General features: G+C 40.5%; 1 protein-coding gene across 5 annotated transcripts in view; it reads left to right on the top strand.

Moving 5' to 3' along the window:
• Window positions 1-26,820, top strand: part of LOC122553566 (uncharacterized) — a 41,801-nt gene that overhangs the window by 11,586 nt on the left and 3,395 nt on the right. For 3 of the 5 annotated variants that reach the window (XM_087989827.1, XM_087989830.1, XM_043697558.2), the window contains 4 exons: window positions 7,963-8,030; window positions 12,904-13,099; window positions 17,274-17,354; window positions 23,618-23,676. In XM_087989827.1, the coding sequence (XP_087845953.1) occupies window positions 7,963-8,030; window positions 12,904-13,099; window positions 17,274-17,354; window positions 23,618-23,676 (404 nt within the window). Of the gene's footprint in view, window positions 1-7,962; window positions 8,031-12,903; window positions 13,100-17,273; window positions 17,355-17,664; window positions 17,769-23,617; window positions 23,677-26,820 lie in introns of all 5 variants that reach the window. The other 2 variants (XM_087989828.1, XM_087989829.1) reach the window with 2 other exon arrangements.

The raw sequence follows: 26,820 nt of genomic DNA, 5'->3' as shown, positions 1-26,820 counted from the left end.
CAATATCTACTGCTCTGCCTTCATCAATCTTTGTCATCGCTTCAAAGTTAGTGAGACACTATTTCCCACACACACATGCTGACTATCCCTAATCAGTCCTTGCCTTTCCGAATGCACGGATATCTGCCTCTCAGAATCCTCTTGAACAACTTACCCACCATTGACGTCAAGCTCACCCTGGCTTTTCCTTATCACCTTTCTTAGATAATGGCACCACATTAGCCACCCTCCAGCCTTACAGCATCTCACCCGTTGCTGTCGATGATACAAATATATCGACAAGAGGCCCAGCTTTACTACCTTTCCACAAAGTTAGAACACAGAACACAGAACATTGCAGCGCAGTACAGGCCCTTCGACCCTCCATGCTGCATCGACCTGCAGAATCAATCTGCTGCCCATCTAACCGACACCGTTCCATTATTATTCATATGTATGTCCAATGCCCTTAATGTTGGCAAGTCTACTGCATTGCAGGCAGGCCATTCCGCACCCCTACTACTCTCTGAGTAAAGAAATAAAGTTGTTAATTTTATTTTAAATAGTTCTTGCCCTCTCGAATTTTCACATGTTATTGCACAGGATTAATCTTTTCTGTGTTGCTGGTTTAAATTAAGCAGGAGGGTTTACCCATGTTGTAACAGATTGGGCCTCGTCGATGGGATTTTAACTGGTTTAAACAGATTTGAATAGACTTGGGGGTATGAAAAGTCCCAACAGGTTTAATCGCTTGCAAGTTAGTGTCCTAGATCTTTAAATAAACGTAGGTGAGACAATTTGTTTAATTTTGGTGACTTGTGGTTGATTAAATTAAAAGTGAGAGAGAAATGGCTCTTTAAAATTGTTACAGAGCTTCTGGGATTTGAAGATGATTCTCAAATTTGCCAAGGAAGTTTGAAGGAAAGAAAAATGACATACATTTAGAATTAGCAAATAAGTTAGATTTGGGTTTAACCAAAGTAAAGCTGAAATTGTAAATTAGATGTGTCAGAGAAACCGATAAGTGCAGTAGAGGTAGAAAACCTTAAACTACAATTAATGAAATTGGAATTAGAAGATAAACAAAGAGAGAGAAAGAAGGTTCTTAGCTGACCAAAGAGAGACAGAAGAAAGGGAGAGAGAAAGAGAGAGATTAGTGAGGTTAGTGCAGAGGAGAAATGGGCCAAAGTGCACCAGACTCTGTTGCCAGTAGCATACAGGAGGTGTTATGAATAGCACATGACTACCTTTAGGAGGTCACCTAGGGGTATGAAAAACTCAGGCTAAGTTACAGAAACATTTTTATTGGTCTGGAATGCACAAGGGTGTTGTTAATTTTTGCCGTACTTGTCATACATGCCAAATGGTAGGTAAGCCACAGGCGGTAATAAAACCAGCACCTTTCTTGCCAATTGCTACATTTGAAGAACCTTTCATGTGAGTTATAATTGATTGTGTAGGTCCCCTCCTGAGAATCAATACTTGTTAACCATAATAGATGTGTCTACCAGATTTCCAGAGGCAATTCCATTACAGAGTATCAAGGCAAAAAAGGTGGTCGAGGAGGTTGTAGCTTTCTTCAAACGGTATGGGCTACCCAGAGAGATTCAGTCAGACAGAAGGTCAAATTTTACTGCTACGTTGTTTTAAGGAAGTTATAGATAGCTTTGGTATACAGCACTTTAAATCCAGTGCATATCATCCTGAATCCCAGAGAGATTTAGAAAGGTGGCATCAGACCTTGAAGACCATGTTGAGAGCATACAGTGAGGATTACCTGAGTGATTGAGTGAAAATACCCATTCGTATTGTTTGCCATTGGAGGAATCTACTCCGTTTACTCCGTTTGAGTTAATATTCAGGCAAGAAGTGAGAGGCCCTTTAAAATTAGAGTCCGAGTCATAGAGATGTACAGCATGGAAACTCGTCCATGCCAACGAGATATCCTAACCTAATCTAGTCCCACCTGCCAGCCCATATCCCTCCAAACTCTTCCTATTCATATACCCATCCAGATGCCTTTTAAATGTTGCAATTATACTAGTCTCCACCACTTGCTCTGGAAGCTCATTCTATACATTTGCCAACCTCTGCATGAAGAAGTTGCCCCTTAGGTCTTTTTTTTTAATATCTTCCCCTCCCAATCCTAAACCAATGCCCTCTAGTTCTGGATTCCCCCACCCCAGGGAAGAGACTTTGCCTGTTTATCCTATCCATGCCCCTCATGATTTTACAAACCTCTTTAAGGTCACCCTCAGCCTCCACTCCAGGGAGAACAGCCCCAGGCTGTTCAGCATCTCCCTATAGCGCAAATCCTCCAACCCTGGCAACATCCTTGTAAATCTTTTCTGAACCCTTTCAGGTTTCACAACATCCTTCCAATATGAAGGAGACCAGAATTGCACACAATAGTGCAACAGTGGCCTAACCAATGTCCTGTACAGCTGAAACATGACCTTCCTACTCCTGTACTCAGTATTCTGACCAATAAAGGAAAGCATACCAATTGCTTTCTTCACTATCCTATCTACCTGCGACTCCACTTTCAAGGAGCTATGAACCTGCACTCCAAGGTCTCCTTGTTCAGCAACACTCCCCAAGACCTTACCATTAACTGTATAAGCCCAGCTACAATTTGCTTTCCCAAAATGCAGCACCTCGCATTTATCAGAATTAAACTCCATCTGCCACTTCTCAGCCCATTGGCCCATCTGGTCAAGATCCTGTTGTAATCTGAGATAACCTTCTTTGCTGTCCACTACACCTCCAATTTTGGTGTCACCTGACAGTTTACTAAGTATACCTCTTCTGCTCACATCCAAATCATTTATATAGTGGACCCAGCACCGATCCTTGTGGCACTCCACTGGTCACAGGCCTCCACCACCACCTGACAAAACAGCCCTCCACCACCACCCTCTGTCTTCTACCTTTGAGCCAGTATCCAAATGGCTAGTTCTCCCTGTATTCCATGAGATATAACCTTATTAACTAGTGTCCCATGGGGAATATTAAAGAAAAATTGACAGGACCAGAGTTGGTGATCTCACACTTAGATTATGTATCGGAGGTGAGGGAGAGACTAAATTGAGTAGGTGAGTTAGCTAAATAGCACCTAAAGAGGGCACAGCATAGAATGAAGAAGGTGGCAGATAAAAGTTCTGAGACTCTGATGTTTTCCTGAGAAGAATGACATGTTAGTACTGCTACCAATGATAGGACATCCCTTCAAAGCCAGGTTTAGTGATCCCTATCAAATTGAGAAAAAGTTGAGTCAGGTAAACGATCTAGTAAAGATGCCAGATAGGAATAAAAAAGGTATTGGGTATATCATATGAATATGTTGACACCGTATTATACTAGAGAGGAAGAACTGGAGAAATAAGTGATATTTACTGCCCCGCAGAGTGAGGAATCAAATCCAGATGATGTGGATTTTGATATGCCTCAAAGTAGATTAAAAATGAAGAAATTCTTGAGGAGTGGGATAGGTTAGTAAACTGTTTCAGGACCAAAGAACACAGTTGAAAGATTCGTTACTGCAGTATAAGGACATATGTAAGAATCTGATGGGGAAGACTAATGGTATTAGTACATGAAGTAGATGTAGGGAATACTGCTCCGATAAAACATCCCTATTGGCTTAATCCTTTCAAAGCCAGACTGGACCAGAAGGAGGTGGAGGATATGCTCGACAATGATATCATTGAACCAAGCCAGAGCAAGTGGAGTTCGCCGATCGTCTTAGTTCCCAAACCGGACAGGACTCAACGATTCTGCATAGATTATCGGAAATTCAACGCCATTACAAAATCAGACTCCTATCCAATTCCTAGATTGGAGGACTATATCGAGAAAGTCGGACAAGCCAGTTACATCACCAAGTTGGACTTAATGTGGAGTTACTGGCAGGTACCTTTATCAGAGACGGCGAAAGAAATTTCTGTGTTTGTAACCCCAAATGGGCTATGTCAATTTAAAGTGATGCCCTTTGGAATGACGAACGCACCCGCCACATTCCAAAGACTCATGAACAAAGTTGTGGCTTGGTTAACAAACTCTGCACTCTATTTAGATGATGTAGTGATCTTTACTAAGTCCTGGAAAGATCACATGGTACAGTTGGCAGAGTTCTTTAAATGACTGAGAAGCAAAACTGGTAATCACCTTAAACAAAACTGAATTTGCGAATGCAGAGGTGATGTTCTTGGACATGACATCGGTCATGGAAGGTTGACCCCACGGGACGCAAAGACAAAAGCCATAGAGAAATTTGCATGACCAACCTAGTAGAAAGAGGCGATTCGATTCTTAGGACTCAGCGGATTCTATCGGACGTTTGTTTCAAACTTCAGCAGTGTAGTAGTACCATTAACAGATTTGCTGAAAAAGGACACAAACGTTTCGGTGGACAGAACAATGCCAGGAGGCATTCGACCATTTGTAAGCAATATTAACCACCAAACAAATTTTAGCTATACCAAACTTTGCAAAACCTTTTTAATCATTGATGCTAGTGACATAAGAGTTGGAGCTGTACTGCTCCAGGAAGATGAGGATGGGATTGAACGCCAGTTGGTTACTTTTTGAAGAACCTCAACATCCACCAGAAGAAATACTCCATGATCGGAAAAGAACCATTGAGTTTGGCACTGGCCTAACAACATTTTGTCTGTGACATACACATTAATGTGTTGGAGATGGTTGTGTACACGGATCACAATCTTCTTACATTCTTAGCAGGCTTTAAAGACAAGAATATGAGACATTTCATTGGAGTCTTATGTTACAGACTTTTAATTTACAAATTGTACATGTTGCAGGTCATAAGAATGTAACTGCAGATGCATTATCACAGATTTAACTGATAATCTTAGATGGGATTTGTATTTATTTAATGTTATATACAGTTATATTGGAAGAAGTTAACGTGAACTTAGAATAAAGTTGTCTGTATGTTAGGGTAATGTGTTTATAGAATAGAAAAAAAATGAAGCCATCTTTTCATTATGATGGTTCATTTTTTCTTAAGGTGGGGTTGGTGTTAGGAAGGTGTGGAAGTGTACTGTACCTTTTTAAGAGAGTGAAGGACTAAGCAGGCACACAGTGCTGGAGAATTTACAATGTAGCATTTTGTCCACTAGCAAGCACTGACTGAGTTGCTATGAGGCAAACAAATTCAAATTCAGCCAATCAGTTTAATTTATACCCCAAAATACCAACCTCCAATCAAGTTCGAATTTAGTATATTGATAATATTAAAATCTACTGAAACAATTTGATGCTTTGGGATATAAGATCGGGAAAAATTGAACAGTTGGGAGAGAACTGCCAAGCCATCAGCATGTACAGACAGCCTGAAAAATAGCTCTCTTAAAGATACCTTTATCTATCAATGACCTGTGAAACAGAATTCCCTAAGAAGAAGAAAATCTACAGAGGAAGTTACAAATGAAAGTTTTGACAGGTGCCTGACTTTGAAATTTGAATTTTGGTAAATCTTAATTGGGGGTTTTATCGGACGAGTGTTCGAGAAGGGAAAGTAAAAGCTAGGTTAGAGGAAGGAATTATAAATAGTTGTTTTTAATTATTCTCTGTTATGCTTTAAGAAATAAAATTGTTAATTTTATTTTAAATATTTCTTGGCGCCTCGAATTTTCACAGATTACTGCACGGGATAAATCTTTTCTGTGTCGCTGGTTTAAATTTAAGCAGAAGGGTTTACCCATGTCTTAACAATACCTAGACTGGATCTTGCGTGTATTCAGGACCCGTAAACTGCTGGATTGGCCTTCTCGAAACTCAGTCTACAATTGTAATTGACTGAAGTCCTACAATTAAAAGTTCAAGTGAATCCCTAAATCTCTCACTTCAGTCAAATGAACTGTTTCAGTGCTGTAACTTCTGTGTCTTCCTAACCTGTGATTAAATGAATCATATAATCCTGCAGTGATGGGAACATCTAAAGGGAGGCAATTCCTTTCATTGTTGAAAATATTTTTAAAGAAATCACACTGTACAATTTTGATGACATTATTTTATTACAAATATACAATAATACAAATTACATGTAAGGCATTGTTGTATATCTTGCATCTGACTTCACTGAAATGATTGTTTTGGGTTTCTTTTCTGCCAAAAGTAAGCTTTTCATAAGGATGATGTGGTTATTCCATTCATGGAGGTGACACAGAGCATGGCAAGAAGGGCAAATAATTGGGTGAACCAAATGCAATGAGTCCTGGACAAACTCAGCGGGTCCGGCATCGTCTGTGGAGAGAGGAAACAGAGTTAACATTTTGAGCCTGAAATGACTCTTCAGATCTTGAAAAAGCCTTAGCCTGAGTGCATGGAACATCGAATCTTGGCCATAATGATAATTTAAAGATGTTTTTCTTTAATAGGTTGTTGGCATCACTGGCAAAGACTGTCCTAATTGCCCTTTGAATTGAGTGGTTTACTGTAGCATTTTGAAGGGCTGTTAAGAATAAACTATTGATGTTGAGTTATAAACAGGCCAGATTAAGGAAGGACACTAGATTTCCTTCTCCAAAGGACCTGAGTGAACCAGATGGATTTTTGCAACAAAAAGTAGAAGTTGTCATGGTCACCATCATTGAAGCTAACTACATATTCCAGATTTATGAATTGAGTTTAAATACCACTAGCCACCATGGTGAGATGTGACTCCGTATCCCCAGAACATCAGCCTAGTCAAGTGACATTACCACTATCTCTACTCTCAGCTCACGTAAAAAATGTAAAAATACAGCTCCCTACTCCTGCCACTAATTTTAACTTATGCCAGTCTGTCCGACATCACAATGGGATTATTATATCACTTCAATCAAGCTAAAATGTATTTGATAATATATTGAGAGTTATCCTGCAGCAGGTTAGCAATTGCATTAATCAGTTGAGGTATGATATTTTATTCTTTTGTGCAATAAAGTTGAACTCACAACTACTTAGTTCATGTCAGGGCTCAATATTGAGTGAAATGTTTAATTGACTTCATGATCAGAATATCATGACTTTTGGATGGAAATGGGTGAAACTTTGCCCATTGTGTCTTTTATATTTTTATAATCTGTCTTAATTTAAAATTTTAATTTAATGCACTATATTCTAGGTACAAAATAGTAAATTTAATGTGGGGACGTTATGAAGAGAAAACGCAATTTAGAAGGATTTCTCTGGTAAAACTTCATTCACTTGATAAATGTCAGGTGTGACTTGTTCAGTATGCATTTTCTGTTTTAATGTCTGCTCCCACATCTTGCCATTTGTGTTCTGTGAATTTACAATTAGCTAGTAATAAACCACTAAAAATACTGATGAATAGCTGCAATCCTTAAGATATTACTGATCACAGGTTGTCAACAGTTCTGACAGCATCTATGGAAAGAGAAATAGAGTTAATGTTTCAAATCCAGTTTCATTTCTGTTCAGACACTACCAGACCTGTTGAGTTTCTCCAGCACTTTTTGTTTTTATTTCCTATTTCCAGCTTCAACAGCATTTTGCCTTTACTATATATATAATTTTTAATTGGCGAGTGTAGCTGAAATATGCATCTCTAATTGCACTAACATTAACATACCTGGATTATTAGACTGGCAAGGAAGATATATTCATTCGTTGTCTTATGATTTTCTATAGAATCAATTTTTATGGATGAAAGCTGATACAGAGGATTGTGCAGAAAAGACTTCAAAGGGCACAAGGTTTGATAGGTCATATCCAAGAGGAGCAGAGGAGACGCTTGTTGGAATTAGCCCTTTTTATGCCCAGCCCTATTTAGAGTTGAACTGCAATGCTGCAGTCTCACCATTTCAGCACATACCTGTAATAATTCAGCTGGACGGTATTCAACAAAGACTGATATTTAGAAATCAAGAACATGGGTAATTTTGCTAGATACAGAAGCTGTGCTTCATATGACACCTTCATTAAAACCTTGTTTTGTCGTTTTCCACCTAGACTGTTGATGTTGAAATAGAAGATATGGATCTTTGTTGGCATCCTGTTCCAAATACGTGCCCTCCTGGGTGAGTATTTTGTATTATTTTGATAGATTTTACGAGTTTCTGAAAAATAAACTGCATTGTGTAGAGTATACAAAAATATGTTTGATTGCATTTGAGCATTGAAAATGATGTAGGTGAAACAGGTATGAGAATAGCCTGAGGCTCCTTTCACTTCAAGAACTTGGATTCATGGTACAAAAATGTTAAAAGTGTAAATGTTAGAAAAGTTTGGGTCACCTTGGGCAAGTTCTTCAGTGGTGTAGGTTCATGAAATGATTTTATGATCTCTTTTTACATTGGTATAGTATGGATAGCACAGTAATGGAAAATGGGTGCAATAAATCACTTTTTACAGAGATTTGACTTGGAAGTGTATTTGGCAGGACAGTGGTGGAAATAAATGACAAAATTGGACACTCTGTGCTCCTGTCCAAACTCCATTTTCCTCCATCTACCAAGCATCTTGAAAATGGTCTAGATTACAGAGGAAGAAGTGCTGGATGCCTTACAATGTATCCACGGGACCTGATCGGATGTACCCTAAAACTTTATGGGAAGCTAGCGCAGTGATTGCTGGGCCACCTGCTGAGATGTTTGTATCATCAATAGCCACAGGTGAGGTGCTGGAAGATTGGTGGTGCCATTTTATAAGAAAGATGGTAGGGAAAAGCCACTATAGACTGGTGAGCCTGACATAAGTTGTTGGAGGGGATTCTGAGGGATAGAATTTAAATGTATTTGGAAAGGCAAGGACTGATTGGGGATATAGTGGCTTTGTGCATGGAAAATCGTGTCTCACCATCTTGATAGTTTTTTTTTTGAAGAAGTCATGAAGAGGATTGATGAAGGCAGAGCAGTGGATGTGGTTTTCGTGGACTTCAGTAAGGCATTCTTCAAGGTTTCGCGTCGTTGACTGGTTAGCAAGGTTAGATCACGTAGAATACGGGAAGAACTGTCCATTTTGATATGCATAAGATAGGAGGCAGAGGGTAGTAGTGCAGGCTTGCTTTTCAGACTGGAGGCCAGTGACCAGAGGTGTGCCACAAGGATCGGTGCTGGGTCCACTGCTTTTTGTCATTTATGTAAAATGATTTGGATGTAATTCTTTCAGGTCTCATGAATAAGTTTGCAGATGATGCCAAAATTAGTGATGTAGTTGATAGCCAAGAAGGTTACCTCAGAGTACAAAGGGATCTTGATCAGATGGGCCCGATAGGCAAAGAGACCTTGGATTGCAGGTTCATAGTCCCTAGAAAAGGGAGTCGCAGGTAGACAGGATAGTGGAGATGTTTGGTGTGCTTGCCTTTATTGGTCAGTGTATTGAGCATAGGAACTGGGAGGTTATGTTGTTGCTATACAGGACATTGGTTAGGCCACATTTAGAATACTGCATTTAATTCTGGTTTCCCTTCTATAGGATGGATGTTGTGAAATTTTAAAGATTCCGAAAAGATTTGCAAGGATGTTACCAGGGTTGGACAGTTTGAGCTATAGGAAGAGGTTAAATAGGCTGGGGCTATATTCCCTGGAGCATTGGAGGCTGAGGGGTGACCTTACAGAGGTTTCTGAGAGGGGCATGGATAGAATGAATAATCAAGATCTTTTCCCCAGGGTTGGGGAGCCCAAAACCAGAGAGCATAGATTTAAGGTGAGTGGGGTCACGCAGTGGCTCAGTGGTTAGCACTGCTGTCTCACAGTGCCAGGAACCTGGGTTCAATCCCAGCCTCGGGCAACTGTCTGTGTGGAGTTTGTGCATTCTCCGCATGTCTGCGTGGGTTTCCTCTGGGTGCGCTGGTTTCCTCCCACAGTCCAAGGATGTGCAGGTTAGGTGGATTGGTCATGTTAAATTGCCATAGTGTTCAAGGATGTGTAAGCTAGGTGGATTTGTCATGGGAAATGCAGGCTTAAAAGGATAGGTGGGTCTGGGTGGGATTCTCTTTAGAGAGTCAGTGTAGACTCGATCGCTGAATGGCCTTCTTCTGTACTGTAGGGATTCTATCATCATATGAAGGGGAAAGATTTAAAAGGGACCTCCGGGGGAGTGATTTCACACAGAGGGTGGTTCATGTGTGTAATGAGCTGACAGAGGAAGTGGTGGAGGCTGGTACAATTGCAACATTTAAAAGGCATCTGGATGGGTATATGAATAGGAGGGTTTAGAGGGATATCGACTAAATACTGGTAGATGGGACTAGATTAATTTTGGATATTTCCAGAGAAAGTATATTCCTGTTAGGGGGAAAGGAAAGTTGGTAGATATAGGGAATGCTGGATGACTAAAAAAATTGAGGTTTTGATTAAGAAAAAGATGGAAGAATATGGAAGGTATAGACAGGATAGATCGAGTGAATCCTTAGAGTATAAAGGGAGTAGGAGTATACTTAAGAGGGAAATTAGGAGGTCGAATAAGAGACATGAGATAGCTTCGGAAAATAGGGCTAAGGAGAATCCAAAGGGTTTTTACAAATGCATTAAGGACAAAAGGGTAACTAGGGAGAGAATAGGACCCTGAAAGATCAGCAAGGCAGCCTTTGTGTGGAGCTGCAGAAAATGGGAGAAATACTAAATGAGTATTTTGCATCAGTGTTTATGGTCGAAAAGGATATGGAAGATATAGACTGTAGGGAAATAGATGGTGACATCTTGGAAAATGTCCATGTTACAGAGGAGGAAGTGCTGGATGTCTTGAAACAGGTAAAGGTGGATAAATCCCCAGGACCTGATGAGGTGTACCCTAGAACTCTATGGAAAGCTAGAGAAGTGATTGCTGGGCCTCTTGCTGAGATATTTGTATCATCGGTAGTCACAGGTGAGGTGCCGGAAGACTGGAGGTTGGCTAACGTGGTGTCATTGTTTAAGAAGGGTGGTAAGGACAAGCCAGGGAACTATAGACCAATGAGCCAGACATCAGTGGTGGGCAAGTTGTTGGAGGGAATCCTGAGGAACAGGATGTACATGTACTTGGAAAGGCAAGGACTGATTAGGGATAGTCAACATGACTTTGTGCGTGGGAAATCATGTTTCACAAACTTGATTGAGTTTTTTGAAGAAGTAATGAAGAGGATTAATGAGGGCAGAGCGGTAGATGTGATCTATATGGACTTCAGTAAGGCGTTCGACAAGGTTCCCAATGGGAGACTGATTAGCAAGTTTAGATCTCACGGAGTACAGGGAGAACTAGCCATTTGGATACCGAACTGGCTCAAATGTAGAAGATAGAGGGTGGTGGTGGTGGAGAGTTGTTTTTCAGACTGGAGCCTGTGACCAGTGGAGTGCCACAAGGATCGGTGCTGGGTCTTCTACTTTTTTGTCATTTACATGATTTGGATGCGAGCATAAGAGATATAGTTCGTATGTTTGCAGTTGACACCAAAATTGGAGGTGTAGTGGACAGCGAAGAGGGTTACCTCAGATTACAACAGGATCGTGACCAGATGGGCCAATGGGCTGAGAAGTGGCAGATGGAGTTTAATTCAGATAAATGCGAGGTGCTGCATTTTGGCAAAGCAAATCTTAGCAGGACTTATGCGCTTAATGGTAAGGTCCTAGGGCGTGTTGCTGAACAAAAAGACCTTGGAGTGCAGGTTCATAGTTCCTTGAAAGTGGAGTCGCAGGTAGATAGGATAGTGAAGAAGGCGTTTGGTATGCTTTCGTTTATTGGTCAGAGTATTGAGTACATGGTTTAGGAGGTCATTTTGTAGCTGTACAGGACATTGGTTAGGCCACTGTTGGAATATTGCGTGCAGTTCTGGTCTCCTTCCTATCGGAAAGATGTTGTGAAACTTGAAAGGGTTCAGAAAAGATTTCCAAGAATGTTGCCAAGGTTGGAGGATTTGAGCTATAGGGAGAGGCTGAACAGGCTGAGGCTGTTTTCCCTGGAGAGTCGGAGGTTGAGGGGTGACCTTATAGAGGTTTACAAAATTATGAGGGACATGGATAGAGTAAATAGGCAAAGTCTTTTCCCTGGGGTCGGGGAGTCCAGAACTAGAGGACATAGGTTTAGGGTGAGAGGGGAAAGATATGAAAGAGATATAAGGGGCAACTTTTTCACGCAGGGGTTGGTACGTATATGAAATGAGCTGCCAGAGGAAGTCGTGGAGGCTGGTACAATTGCACCATTTAAGAGGCATTTGGATGGGTATATGAATAGGAAGGGTTTGGAGAGATATGGGCTGGATGCTGGCAGGTGGGACTAGATTGGGTTGGGATATCTGGTTGGCATGGACGGGTTGGACTGAAGAGTCTATTTCCTTGCTGTGCATTTCTATGACTCTATCTACTTCTCTGACTTCCAAAATGCAATGCTGATGGGAAATAGGACATAACTAGCTGCCCCATTTTCCTATGCACAAGTGTTCTTCTTTGACAATCTCAATGGGTAGAAGGGGAAGAGTATTGGTTGTGGTAATAGTAGCTTTTAAAAGCAAAATCATTCTGAATCAGGTCCAGATCTATAGATTCACACTAGAAGTTAAATGACTGATCTCCAGGTTAAATATTGTAAAATAAAACAAAGAACTGCGGAAGTTGAAAATCTGAAACAAAAACAGAAATTGCTGGAGAAACTGAAGAATTGTCACTGAATGTGAAATGTCAATTCTGCTTTCTCTCCACAGATGCTTCCAGACTTTGCTGTTTTTCTCCAGCAATTTTTGTTTTTATAAAATATTGTAAACTATAGTTTGGATTGCAGTAGGAGATATTCTCTAGTGCTTTGAATTTCATTAAACCAACATTGAAGTCACTTTGAAATTAACTACAAGATGCATAAAGAAACCTTTTTGAATGATTACACAGTTTAAAAGGGAAAATCCTGCAGTAAACAGAATAAGAGATGCTACGAAACTGCAAAATATAATGCAATAAAATCTGATTTGTTTAATAAACATTACAGAGAACAATATGGGAGACCTGCTGAGCAATCAAATCATGCTCTGGCATATATGAATACTCAATCCAATTTATGCTGTATTCCAACTTCAACTGGATCACAAAAGTTGGTTCCATTGGATGTGTATGGTCGACCAAATATTGATCGTTGGACGACAGCATACCATGAAGCCTACAACACATATCATGATCCACGGGATGTAAGTTGAAATCCTCTTTTTATGTGAATGAGTTAAACATAATAGATTAAAGTTTTGTGATCAGCTACCCATTCTTAAAAAGGTGGGTGAATAAAAGAATTTTGCCTTCTCTTTTTCTTACCTCAATAGGACATTCTGTACTTGACAACAAAGGAAATAGGAACAAGATAGGGCTATTTACCTGAAGCTTGTTCAGTTAGATCATGGTTGCTCTGTTACTTGACTCCGCGTACCCACGTTTGCACCTTATTCCCTGACAACTTGGATTCATTGCAGATTTTAGATTTAGCAATTGTTGTAGCATCAATCACCATAGTTTAAAAAAAAGTTCCAAATTTATCTTGTGCTTTTCATATAGAAGTGTTCCCTAACTTTACTACTGAAATATCTCTTCATCCTAGATTTCACAACTAGGAAAATAATTTCTCTTCACTTACTCCATATGTTCTCCCAACGCAACTTGAAACTTAGAAAATAAAATGTAACTTTCTAAATCCTAGGTACTAGGGCAAGAGTCTGCATAATCTATCTTTGTACTTTCACCTTTGGAGTCTGGATATAATTTCGTAAATTTGTACTTCACTCAGTGTAAGGTCATTATAACCATTTGAATCAGTGGAGCTCATTCTGTTCAGAGTAGTCTATGTAGTTGTAGTACAACTTACAATCCTATGCATTTTAGACCTATTGATAAAAAGATTAGCATTCCATTTGACCACTTATTTTCTGCAATCATCTATGAGAGTTTAATGACTTTTAAAAATATTAATCCACCGAAATTGTGGGTATTTCTTTGTTTTATAATGTTTATTTACTGCATTAATTTTTAGCCTATTTACCCATTAATCATAGCCAGTGCTAACCTCTTACCCATGTAAATAGCTCTGATTGAGTTTAAGATTCTTGTTAGTTATTTGAAAATGTCACTTCCAAACTCAACATGGAATTGAGTAATATTATGATCACTATGACATTCCTAATGAACCTTGACTCAGTGCATAATACTATATCTAAGTTGGCTTTATTCCTAGTTAGTTCCGAGGTAGACTGGCTGTGCTAAATTGTTCATGGTATCCAGGGATGTGTAGGCTAGGTGGGTTAGCAATGGGAAATGCAGGATTACAGGGATAGGATAGGGGGATGGGCCTGGTTGGGATGCTGTTAGGAGGGTCAGTGTGGACTCAAGCCAAATGGCCTGTTTCCACACTGTAGGGATTCTATGATTCTATGAATGATTGTCCAAATCTGTATAAAAGCACACACTGCTTTTGTGACAAACTGTTTTTTTATATAATTACTACTAGGGGGCCTATACAGTGCCATTAATGTATTTTGACTCTTGCTATTCCAAATTTCTACTCAGATTAATTCTACTTCACAACCTCAGAAGCTAGATCCTTTCTCACTAACGTTTTCATCTAGTTTCCCTTTAATAGTGAATACATCTCAACCATTTACCTTAATTGTGCCACAAATTAGTTGATCTTATTAAGATAGTTTGAGATTCAGATAAAGAACCTTTAATTTCATTTTTTAATAATGCTACTCTGTATTGTTGGTTCCCAACTGGTTCCACTCCCTTTCACTTTAATGTCCTTTTCAGGCAAGAGGAGATGTCCTTAATCCTAGCATTGGGCAGGTAACTCAACATTTGGAGCTCCTGGCTGCAGATCGAGAACCGGACCCATTCCTGTAGCTGTACTGTCTCTTATCACTGTGACATCCCTTTTTGTTCACCTGCCTTGATTCCATGGCTATTCATTCATTCATCCTGCAGTCTTTCTGCACATAAGGGGCAAACAGCTCATGGGCCAAAATCAAGGGCTGTGGCTCCTCCATCACTACATGCAGGTTCCCTTTGTCTGCCTGACATGCATTCATACCATCCCATCCCTGACCACTCAACAATTCTACACTTTTGCCTAACCTAAGGGGTGTGACTGCTTCCTGGAACAAAGCATTCAGGTAATTTTGCCCCTCCCTGGCATCCCACAATGCCTGCGACTGATCAACTCTGCAGTAAAATTGTGCAAGCTGCTTACGTTTATCTGGGATTACAGCACACCATCATCTCTGCAGTTTCTGTCTAACCTAACTTATTTCATTAGTTATTAATCTATGCAAATAAAGTAATAGAAGGTTATGATCTCCTAGCTTGGTAACAAAAGGAGAGCACTTAGCCGTTCTGAGGAAACGTCACCAGACCTGAAACGTTGACTCTGATCTCTCTTCACAGATGCAGCTAGACCTGCTGAGCTTTTTCTATGTTTTTTTGTTTCTGATTTACAGCAGACTGTACGTGTCAGAATCAGACTGAATTGACACGTGCAGTCTGTTTCATGTTTCAATCAGTAGAGCTTCTCTCATTTATTCAATGTCTCGAGCTTAACGCTTTCAGTTTTTACTAAGAACGCTCTGGATGCTGAAAGGAGAAAGTAAAAGAAGTATTTTATTGCTTCAGCACCAAATTCTCAAATTCATGCTTGGTTTCCATCTCACTCAAAGTCTCCTCTCTGTGTGTGCCCTTGCTTAGTGTGGTTTGCAAACCTGTTGGAATCTAGCGATGCTGGCAATTTACTCCCAGGCAACCTCAGCCTTCTGCTGCAATAATTAACAACATTTCGTGACAATCACTTTCAGTTTTCACTAGACCTTTTAAGTGTTTGCAGTTTGAGATTTTATGTCTGAATCTTTAATTTTAATTTAAACTTATCAGAAATTCCCATGCGATTCAAATTCCAAAGTGTGCACTCAGTCTACGTCGCACTTCGGTGTGGTCTCCTCTCCATGTGTCCTCTTACTACTTTTGGACCTATGCTGTCTCCAGAATTTCACCACTTAGAAGGTTCACTACCTTTTTTTAATCCGAATTGAATGACACTTAAATCTATCTACATTGAAATTCATTTGTCATAGTTTTGCTCAGATACTTTCCATGTACACTGGGAAAAACTGAGGACTGCAGATGTTGGAGATCAGAGTTGAAGAGTGTGGTGCTGGAAAGGCACAGTCGGTCAGGCAGCATCCAAGGACCAGGAGAATCAACATTTCAGGAATAAACCTTTCATCATTCCTGATGAAGGGCTTATGCTTAAACATCGATTCTCCTGTTCCTCGGATGCTGCCTGACCGTCTATGCTTTTCCAGCACCATACCCTACGACTTCCATCTATACTGACATCAATCTTTATGTTCTTGATGTATTTTGCTTTCTATCCCGATACATGAATTGCTAATACATACAGTGAACTTTGAGGCACTAACCAGATCCATGCAGCGCACCATTTATCAGATCTTGAATTGAATTGAATTGATTTATTGTCATGTGTACCATGGCACAGTGAAAAGCTTTGTCTTGCGAGCAATATAGGCAGATCACAGAGTTAAGTAGCATAGATAAGTAAATAATAGGTAAACAATGGCAAAAACAAAAACACAAGTACAGGTGAATGTTAAGGGTTTGAGAGTCCATTCAGTATTCTAACAACAATAGGGTAGAAACTGTTGCGAAACCAGCTGGTGTGTGTTCAGGTTTCTGTTACCTTCTTCCTGATGGTAGAGGTTGCCAGGATGAGATGGATGTTTGAGAATGCTGACGGCCTTTCCTTGACAGCTGGCCTGGTAGATAGATTCTGTCGATTGGAGGTTGGCCTTTGTGATTGTCTGGGCTGAGTTCACCACTCTCTGTAACCGTCTCTGATCTTGAATGGTACAGTTGCCATACCAGGTAGTGATACATCCAAGTGGAATGCTCTCGATGGCGCACCTATAAAAGTTGCCAGTTAGAATTCCTGCCTAATGCCTTTTCTCTATTTTATCTGATTCATTTAATTTTCTAATTGTGTTAATAATTTTCCTTCAATTTCATAAGCTTTAACTTTAACTATCTTTTCATTGAGATTATCAATATTCATATCAGACTGTCTATTTTTGATAATTCTTCCTCAGATAAGTTTAGAAATTAGTGACTGTTAATGATATTTGATGCTTCCTATATGACACCTGTAGTCTATGCTCAATATATTTAAAAATCCTCTGGTACAGCATATTACAAGTGCATTTCACTATTGCAGGTTATCCTATAAGTATTGAGAGAAGATGGGGTTGATAAGTGTTAATCCGACAAACATAATCTGCTTGGTAGAGTCATCTTCTTTTTCAACAAATGTTTCAGGGTATAACATTTAATTGGAAAACAGAAGAGGAACGACTACAAGAAAAGGCAGGGTGTATAGGGTGTCAGCATGGACCTACAGTGAGTAGATGATCAACTTCATGAAAATATTGCAAACATAGTAACCGTTATGTAAGAAACTGGTTCTAAAAAAGTTAATGTAAACAATTGCATTGGCTCCACCCAATCTGATGTTATACTGTCTTTTGGGTGGATACAATTGAATCCTACACTATGTTTAACAGATATTCTAAACAGCTCCAAAGAGTCCTTCATAATTATGCCTGACGAAATGAAAGTTGCACTATTGTAAGTTTCTGTTAATGTTTTGATCTTTTGTTACAGTGCCCAGTTAGGGGATGTTTAACTCATTTATAATTTACTTTAAAAGAGAAGACAAAGGAGGACTGGTGGCAATGAACTATATCAAACAACCCTTAACCTGTGCCACACAATGGAAGAGGGGCCAGCTGAGGTGGCAGCAGGAACAATCAAGTAAAATACCACATGGTAGCAGTGGTGCCAATTTGAATTCCATGCAGCGATCCCAATTGCCAGGAAAAATTTTCAGAAGATCCCGAAGGAATTTGTTTTTTAAATAGGTGAATTTACTGTTCACCAAGAGCACTGCTGCACTAGAAAGATAGATAGTCAGTGAACAGCTGAAATGCAAAAACTGAAGAAGGAGACTGCAGTAGCCATGAGGGCACTTCTAAGACAACCTTCACTAAAATGTTGGTGAGAAGGGAAAGATTATGGACTCGGAAAAGGGAGAAACAGCAAACCACACTTTTGCGAAGACGGAGACCTTAGTGAAGGAGACACTGTAAATGGCAAAAGAATGTTCTAGGATGAAGCTAGGTCTCTCGAGGGAAAAGGAGAAAATTCCAGTCAAACAGCATAAAGCCAAGAAAGGGAAGGCAAGAGAGTTCTCACCTCTCACTGAGCAAGGTACAGCTGCAAGGAGCAGGGAAATGAACAGAGAAATAATTTCAGTATTGTAGAATCAGAAAGTCTTCAATTTATTTCAGCTTGAAGAGAGCAAATCTAGAGAAAAAGCAGAAAAAGAAGGGTCAGGATTTTAGCAGGAAGGTTTATAAAGGTTAGAGCCAGAGAACTTTTACTTAAGGGTTTTTGCAGAAGAAAATGTATTGCATTTTGAGGCATAAAAGATGTGAAAACATCCATTTTGCTTGGGAAGAAAGAGGAAATCATCTTCTTAGCTGTAGATGGCTGAAAATGCCATAAAAAGACAGGAATATTTAGTAAGCCAGACAGCGATACATTATTACAAGGGAACAGAATTTTGAGAGTTTGAAAGCAGTAACTCATTACAGAACAGGTATTAAATACAATTTGAAGCTTGTACAGATAGCTTACCACCATGGATAAGGACTTAATTCCTCTCTAATGCATAAAGTTCACTCTAATTCATATGTTCCATTTCTTGGATTAAAAAAAATCCATTGTTAGCCATCAGTTTGCAAATTGGACTGTAACTACTCATTTAATTGAAAAACAGATTCTCTTCTGACCTGGCAAATTAGAGGTGCTTGTTCAGCTCTTTGTGTTACTCATTATAATATTTGTGCAATAATATAAGTAGCATTGAGCAAGAAAATAGGTTCAGTATCGCTCATTCATTCTTCATACGCACCCACACACTTGTGAAGTAAAGGAATTACAGCCTGCAGTTAGTGTCTGCTGAAATATTTGGTGCAGATAGATCATTATGTCAGTGTGCAGCAGCACTGTTTTTGAGACTCAATGTTCCAGCCTCTCCCTTAAGTACAACTGTGTGCTAGTCAGCTGGAAGGATCTCCCCACCAGAATGATTTAAAGGAGTCATCCATTATTGAATTGAATTGAAGTTGTTGTTATTTGTGCTGAGGCATAGTGTAAAGCTTTGTCTTGTGAGGAATACAAGTGGGTCACAGAGTTAAGTAGCATTGATAAGTAAATAATAGGTAAACAGCAGCAAAATCGAAAACACAGGTTAAATGTTAAAAGTTTGTGAGTCCAGTCAGCATTTTAACAACAGTAGGGTAAAAACTGTTATGAAACTCTGGTGCACATGTTCAGGCTTCTGTACCTTCTACTCGATGACAGAGGTTGTAGACAAACATTGCCAGGGTGGGTTGGATCTTTGAGAATGCTGGCGGCCTTTCCTTGACAGCGAGCCTGGTAGATGGACTCAATGGATGGGAGACTGGCCTTTGTGATTGTACAGGCTGATTTCACCACTCTCTGTAACCGACTCCAATCTTGAATGGTCCAGTTGCCAAACCAGGTAGTGATACATCCAGACAGAATGCTCTCGATGGCACACCCATAAAAGTTGGCTAGGGTATTCGCACTCATGCCAAATTTCCTTAGCTGTCTGAGGCAGAAGAGACGTTGGGCCTTTGTAACCAGTGCATCCACATGAGTCCAAGAAAGCTTGTTGTGAACAACCACTCATGACACTTGCTGCTCGTTCCACCTCTGTGCTGTTAATGTGTGTGTGTGGGGAGGGGGCATGAGTAACATCCCGTCGAAAGTTAATAATGAGTTCCTTGGTTTTGCTGGCATTGAGAGCTAGGTTGTTCTCGGTGCACCATTTTTCCAGATCTTCCACCTCTTGTATATAGTCTGTTTCGACGCCATCTGGAAGCTGAGCCATGATCTGGGTTCTTTCATCTTGTTCTCCAGAGATTGTACATTTGCCAGGAGTAAGCTAGGAAGGGAGGTCTTGAAACAGAGTAGTCTCAGTCTTACTAGCAGGCCGTCCTGCTTACCCTGCTTCCTTGCAGGTTTCTTATATTTGAGTGATCTAGTGGATCACTCCGTGTTGATTCGGTCGCCTGAGATAGAAATAGAAAGGTCGAGGAAGGGCAGGGAGGAATCTGAGACTGTCCAGGTGAATTTGAGGTCGGGGTGGAAGGTGTTGGTGAAGTGGATGAACTGTTCAACTTCCTCGTGGGAGCACGAGGCGGCGCCGATACAGTCATCGATGTAGCGGAGGAAAAGGTGGGGGGTGGGGCCAGTGTAGTTGCGGAGTGGATTGTGACTGCTTCCAGTTAAGTGATCCTTCCTAGGACCCTGTGGAGCAGGTCAACAAGTTCATTGTATTTTTTTCTCCTGGCTGTTGTTACAAATGTAGATTTTTTTTAGGGACACTCCATTATCCTTTTAAAAAGTCTGCAGCGACCGGTGTGGTAGGTCTTTTTGCTGACTTCAAGATTTCTTCACAAACCAATTGCTGCTAGACATGGACCTCCAGTAGGTTTCTTCTCAGAACAGTGTAGGATCATGAGAATGATCAGAATCCACTGACAAGGCCAAGCAGATGGAAGAGGAAGTGAGAGAAGGTGTGTACTATAAGACCATATCAACCCTTTGTGTTGGGGGGCATTTCCAACATCTGAACCTCAGCAATGTACAATATCTGAGATGTCAGCACATCATTAAGGAGCTTCATACTGAAATCTGTGAATTGTATCCGTCACAATTCCAACTTCAGAGTTTGATAAGGAGCACATTTCCAGCTGCTGTGAAGGTGACTAAAGCTATGAACTTTTAAATCTCAGGAATCTTTGGAGCTTCTTCTGCTGCCAATGTGTACACCTTTTTTCAGTTTGCAATGCACCGATTCATGAAGTCTGTCACTGAAGCTTTTCATTTATTGAGATAAGTTAATTCTCTCTCGCCTGAGGGAACCAGATGGAGAGAACAAATAGCTTTGCTAGATTTGCAGGATTTCCCCGTGATGTAGTGTCCCATTGACTGCATGTACATTGCTTTGTGGGCACTGCACATCAACCCTGCCATGTAGTAGAAGCAAAAAGGGATTCCACTCCCTTGGTATCTATTTGTTGGCTGTCAGTAGTCAGCACATGATCCAAGTCAGTGCCTGATATCCTGAAAACTGTCAGGGCAACTTCATTCTGTGGCCTTCCTCTTTCGTTGGCTACATTTGAGCCAGGTGGAGAAACAAAGACTGGATACTGTATGCTAAAGGTGACACACTTAAGACATGGCTCTCAAAACTAATATGAACTCATGCACACTTGCACAGTGCTGTCTCAATAAATTGATATTGCAGCCCTTTGGTGTGCTCAGGAGAAAGTGAGGTCTGCAGATGCTGGAGATCAAAGTTGAAACTTTATTGCTGGAACAGCACAGCAGGTCAGGCAGCATCCAGGGAACAGGAGATTCGACATTTCGGGCACAGGCATTCCTGAAGAAGGGCCTGTGCCCGAAACGTCGAATCTCCTGTTCCCTGGATGCTGCCTGACCTGCTGTGCTGTTCCAGCAATCAAGTTTCAACTTTGGTGTGCTCAGGCAACCATTCTGCTGCCTGGGCTTCAGGGATCACAAGAATTGTGACAGTCTCTGAATACTATCCAACCTTCCATCATGAGATTGGCATCAGGCCACTCCTTTATGGCTGGTCCTCAACAACCTCAGAAAGTGTGCTGGATTGCTGTGACACTTTGCAAATTGCTTTGATAATTGCAAACTGCAGTAATGCCAAAGGCAGTCTGAGCTTGCATAACTTCAGTCTAAGCTAAGCTTCCACAGTAGCTTTCAGAGTTGATGTTAGTGCTGCAGTGGGAGCTGTACTATGACCATCAGATGCTGCACCATGGTCACATCTAAGGATCTGAGGACTGGGCCATCACTTCAGTTCTGGGAAGGATGGGCTCCAAGCTCTGCAGAAAATTCAGGATAGGTTTCTCGATGTTCCTTGAAATTGACTGCATGCTCTCTGGTGGCACCTAAAGCATTTTGTGATGTGCACCCATGAGTCATCTTCTAAAGCCTGTCCTATCAAAGTCGCCAGAGTCCTGTGCAGCCAAACGTGCAAGTAACTTTGCCCTCTGGCAACATGGCACCTTGCAATACCTTGTGCCTAGGCACATGTTCAGTGTCTCACCATGTACATATCCAGCCCTACATTACCAATGCCTTTGGTAAAATTCAGGGCAATAAAATCACCGAAATCTTCTATGGAGGAGCCCATTCTGGTGGTCATGGCTATAAGCAAAAAAAAGTTATCCATCCAAATAATCTCATTGCCAAGGTCTGTTTGCAGGTCTGTAAGTTATGGTGCACTGATATCCAGTTCTTTCAGGCAGCTAGTTTCTGCCCTTCACCACTCTATGGATGAAAATGTTTTTCCCCAATTTCTTTGTGCTTTTTCCAGTTACTTCAAATCCATTCCATCTGTTACTGATCTTAACGCTCAGAAAAATAGGTAATTCCATTGCTATTTAGGCCCCTCAAGTTTACACAGCTCAATTAAATCTCCTTGTAGCATTTTTGCTTCTAAAGGAAACAACTCCAACCTGTCCAATCTTTACTATGTGAAAATACCCCATTTGAGGCAACATCTTTGTAAATCTCTGCTGTACCCTTATCAGTGTGATTTCATTATTCCTGTGATGGAGTGGTTAGAACAGCACATTGTACTGTAGCCTAGAAAATCAATGCCTCAGTGTTCGAGCAAATTCTATGCTTTGGGTAATAAAGCAATGATATCCTCCAAATGTTTAACTAGTTTATCGATCAGTTCTGCATCATCATGTTTCTTCAAACGTCTACATCAGCTCTCTCACATTTAGACCTAAATCATCAATATGGAAAAGAATCTAGAACAGAGCTCCACCAGTACAACATTCTGCCACAAACACACCTGTGAGGATATGCTGAGCAGGCAGCTATTGGGGCTCTTTCCTGGGCTGAGCAGCATGCAATGAGGAACATCCTCCCCACCACATACCCTTTCCACTTCAATCCTCCCCACTTCCCCATTGCCTGTCTCTAAAGGGTTAGTAACATCTAATTATTGTTAAGAAACTATACAATTCTTATTTATATTGTGGTAGTGTTGTACACTGGTCATTAATGAGACATACCATAGCTGATTATAACGTATCCTAGATACCCAATACAAACTGCAGTCTGGCTTAGCACACAGGTTCCGTTCATACTGCCAGAGTGAGTAGAAGCTGACATCGTTATTTAATAGTTAAATGCAAACTCTTCAGAATAAAACAGTACATGGTTTGTAAACTCATTACTGTAAGCAGCAAATTTTATGGAATATTCCTGCAATTCATGTTCCACTAATTTTTTTAAAAAGAACTTTCAGTACTCAGTCGCTTCTGTTCTCAGCCATAGGGAACAGAGAAACTGAAGTTCAGTTAGTAATTAGCTGGATATTGGAGAACACAAAAAGTAACAATAAAAGGCTTGGGAAATAGTGAATTAGAACAAAATCAGTGATTAAGAGATAATTTCAACATAAAATGTTTTACGTAAAAATGTTTACTTGTTGAAAACATTTTTTTTTCTTTCAGACTACAATTGTGCCACCGCTTGGGACCATGGAAGTTTGCAAAGGCAGAATTACTCGCAGGTAAGGTGTCGGAATTCCATAGTTCTTAAAATCTAAAAATGCATCAGAAGCAGTTGGCCTGATTTTAATTCCTGCCTAGAATCATACTAGTTGGAATTGAGATGAATATCTTACCTTGTGAAATGTGAAGATCAGGCCATTTGTTTACGTGCTGTCAGGTAAGTCACTGAAAGGAAACTCTGGAGGGTCCCACATTTAAATAGATGAGGAAACATTCGAATGTAAGAACCGAGAGCAGAAGTAGTCAAAAGACCCTTTGATCCTGCTCAGCCGTTCGATAAGATTATTGTTGATGGGATTACTCCATCTTCTCACCACTCTTCAATTATTTTTCACCCCTTTACTTATCCATTTACCTCTGCCTTGAATATATTCAACGATGCTGCCCCATCACATTTTCAAGAAAAGTTCCAAAGACCCATGACTCTTGAGGAAAACAAAATCTTAAATGACAATCCTTTACATAATTACCCCGCATTTTAGACTCCCCCACAAGAGAAAATATACTTCGCACATGCACACTGCCAAAACCTCTCAGGATCTTTATATATTGCAATTAAATCACCTTCCAATTTTCTAAACCTGAGCTTAGCCCATCCACTTTTTTCCTTAAAAAGAAAATTCACCCATCACAGATATCAGTCTAATAAATTTTTCTGAAGTGCTTCCAAGGCACTACATCCTTCTATAAATAAAGAAACCAATATTCTGCATATTACTCCAATGTAGTCTTATTAGTGCTCCTTATAACTGAAGCATGACCTGCCTACTATCGAGAGAAGTGATTGCTGGACCTCTTGCTGAGATATTTGTATCATGGATAGTCACAGGTGAGGTGCCGGAAGACTGGAGGTTGGCTAAAATAGTGCCACTGTTTATGAAGGATGGTATGGACAAACCAAGGAACTATAGACCAGTGAGCCTGACATCAGTGGTGAGCAAGCTCTTGGAGGGAATCCTGAGGGACAGGATGTACATGTATTTGGAAAGGCAAGGACTGATTAGGGATAGTCAACATGGCTTTGTGCATAGAAACTCATGTCTCAAACTTGACTGAGTTTTTTGAAGAAGTAACAAAGAGGATTGATGAGGGCAGAGCGGTAGATGTGATCTATATGGACTTCAGTAAGGCATTCGACAAGGTTCCCCATGGTAGACTGGTTAGCAAGGTTAGATCTCATGGAATACAGGGAGAACTAGCCATTTGGATACAGAACTGGCTCAAAGATAGAAGACAGAGGAGGATGGTGGAGGGTTGTTTTTCAGACTGCAGGTCTGTGACCTGTGGAGTGCCATGAGGATCGGTGCTGGGTCCTCTACGTTTTGCCATTGAGATAAATGATTTGGATGCGAGCAAAAGAGATATAGTTAGTAAGTTTGCAGATGACACCAAAATTGGAGGTGTATTGGACAGCGAAGGAGGTTACCTCAGATTACAAAGGATCTTGATCAAATGGACCAATGGGCTGAGAAGTGGCAGATGGAGTTTAATTCAGATAAATGTGAGGTGCTACATTTTTGGGAAAGCAAATCTTAGCAAGACTTGTACACTTAATGGTAAGGTCCTAGGGAGTGTTGCTGAACAAAGAGACCTTGGAGTGCAGGTTCATAGCTCCTTGAAAGTGGAGTCAAAGGTAGATCGGATAGTGAAGAAGGCGTTTGGTATGCTTTTGTTTATTGGTCAGAGTATTGAGTACATGGTTTAGGAGGTCATTTTGTGGCTGTACAGGACATTGGTTAGGCCACTGTTGGAATATTGTGTGCAATTCTGGTCTCCTTCCTATCGGAAAGATGTTGTGAAACTTGAAAGGGTTCAGAAAAGATTTACAAGGATGTTGCCAGGGTTGGAGGATTTGAGCTATAGGGAGAGGCTGAACAAGTTGGGGCTGTTTCCCCTGGAGAGTCGGAGGCTGAGGGGTGACCTTAACGAGGTTTATAAAATTATGAGGGGCATGGATAGGATAAATAGGCAAAGTCTTTTCCCTGGCGTCAGGGTGTCCAGAACTGGAGGGCATAGGTTTAGGGTGAGAGACCTAAGGGGCAACCTTTTCACACAGAGGGTGGTACGTGTATGGAATGAACTGCAGGAGGAAGTGGTGGAGGCTGGTACAATTGCAACATTTAAAAGGCATTTAGATGGGTATATGAATAGGAAGCATTTGGAGGAATATGGGCTGGGTGCTGGCAGCTGGGACTAGATTGGGTTGGGATATCTGGTTGGCATGGACGGGTTGGACCGAAGGGCCTGTTTCCATGCTGTACATCTGACTCTTAATTCTCCTCACAAACAGTAACATTCTTAGCTTTTCTAATTAGTTGCTGTTCCTGCATATTAATCTTTCATGATTCATGAATGAGGACACCTAGATATGCATCTGTGCTGCAAACTCTTACCATTCAGATAATGTGCTTCTTTTTATTGCTTGTGTCCAACTGTAACCTTATGATTTTGAGAACGCCATTACTAAAGCATTTTAAGATGGTTGGGCTCAGGAAATCATTGAGGAGCACCTGCAGTGATGTCTTGGTGCCAATAATTGCAACCATCATCTTTTGTGCCGCATATCACTCTAACCAGTGTAGAGGTTCTCCCTATTCCTTATTGACTTCATTTATTGGTCCTCCTTGATGCAACACTTAATCAAATGCTACATTTATGACTAGGACAGTCACTTTTCCTCATCTCTGGAATCTAGCTATTTTGTTCAGGTTTAGACTGATGGGTGTTCTGGAACCAAGCCATCCTCATAGAACCCACATTCAATAATAGTGAACAGATTAGTTCTAGGTCTCCTTAGCAAAGATGAAACTTTAGAAATTTCTATTGGTTGTTGGATAGACCGAAGTTCTATCACATAGCACATCTACTCAGTAGTTTTGTGTTGTTTCCAGTCTCACAGCTCCAAGTGGTCAGGATGGGCAGATGCTTATATCTGGATCAAAGGAATTGCATAAAATTGAATAGTGTTTTAGACCACTAAATCCATTCTGACACATTACAGGCAGTAAAATGATAATTGACCTTTACAAGATAAACTGTCAATCTCTACTCAGTTCACAGGCCAGGCCTGTTGACTTCAGACCTATGCAGGTTCTGAGAATTGTATTTGCATCCCTGTTCTCAAAGTAGAACAGACCTGTTCA

Source organism: Chiloscyllium plagiosum, unplaced genomic scaffold, assembly GCF_037043375.1.
Source record: "Chiloscyllium plagiosum isolate Xiang-an unplaced genomic scaffold, Cpla_swu_hap1 HiC_scaffold_8, whole genome shotgun sequence".
NCBI lineage: Eukaryota > Metazoa > Chordata > Chondrichthyes > Orectolobiformes > Hemiscylliidae > Chiloscyllium > Chiloscyllium plagiosum.
The sequence above is the reverse complement of the archived record's forward strand: the minus strand, read 5'-3'. Positions and strand labels throughout refer to the sequence as shown.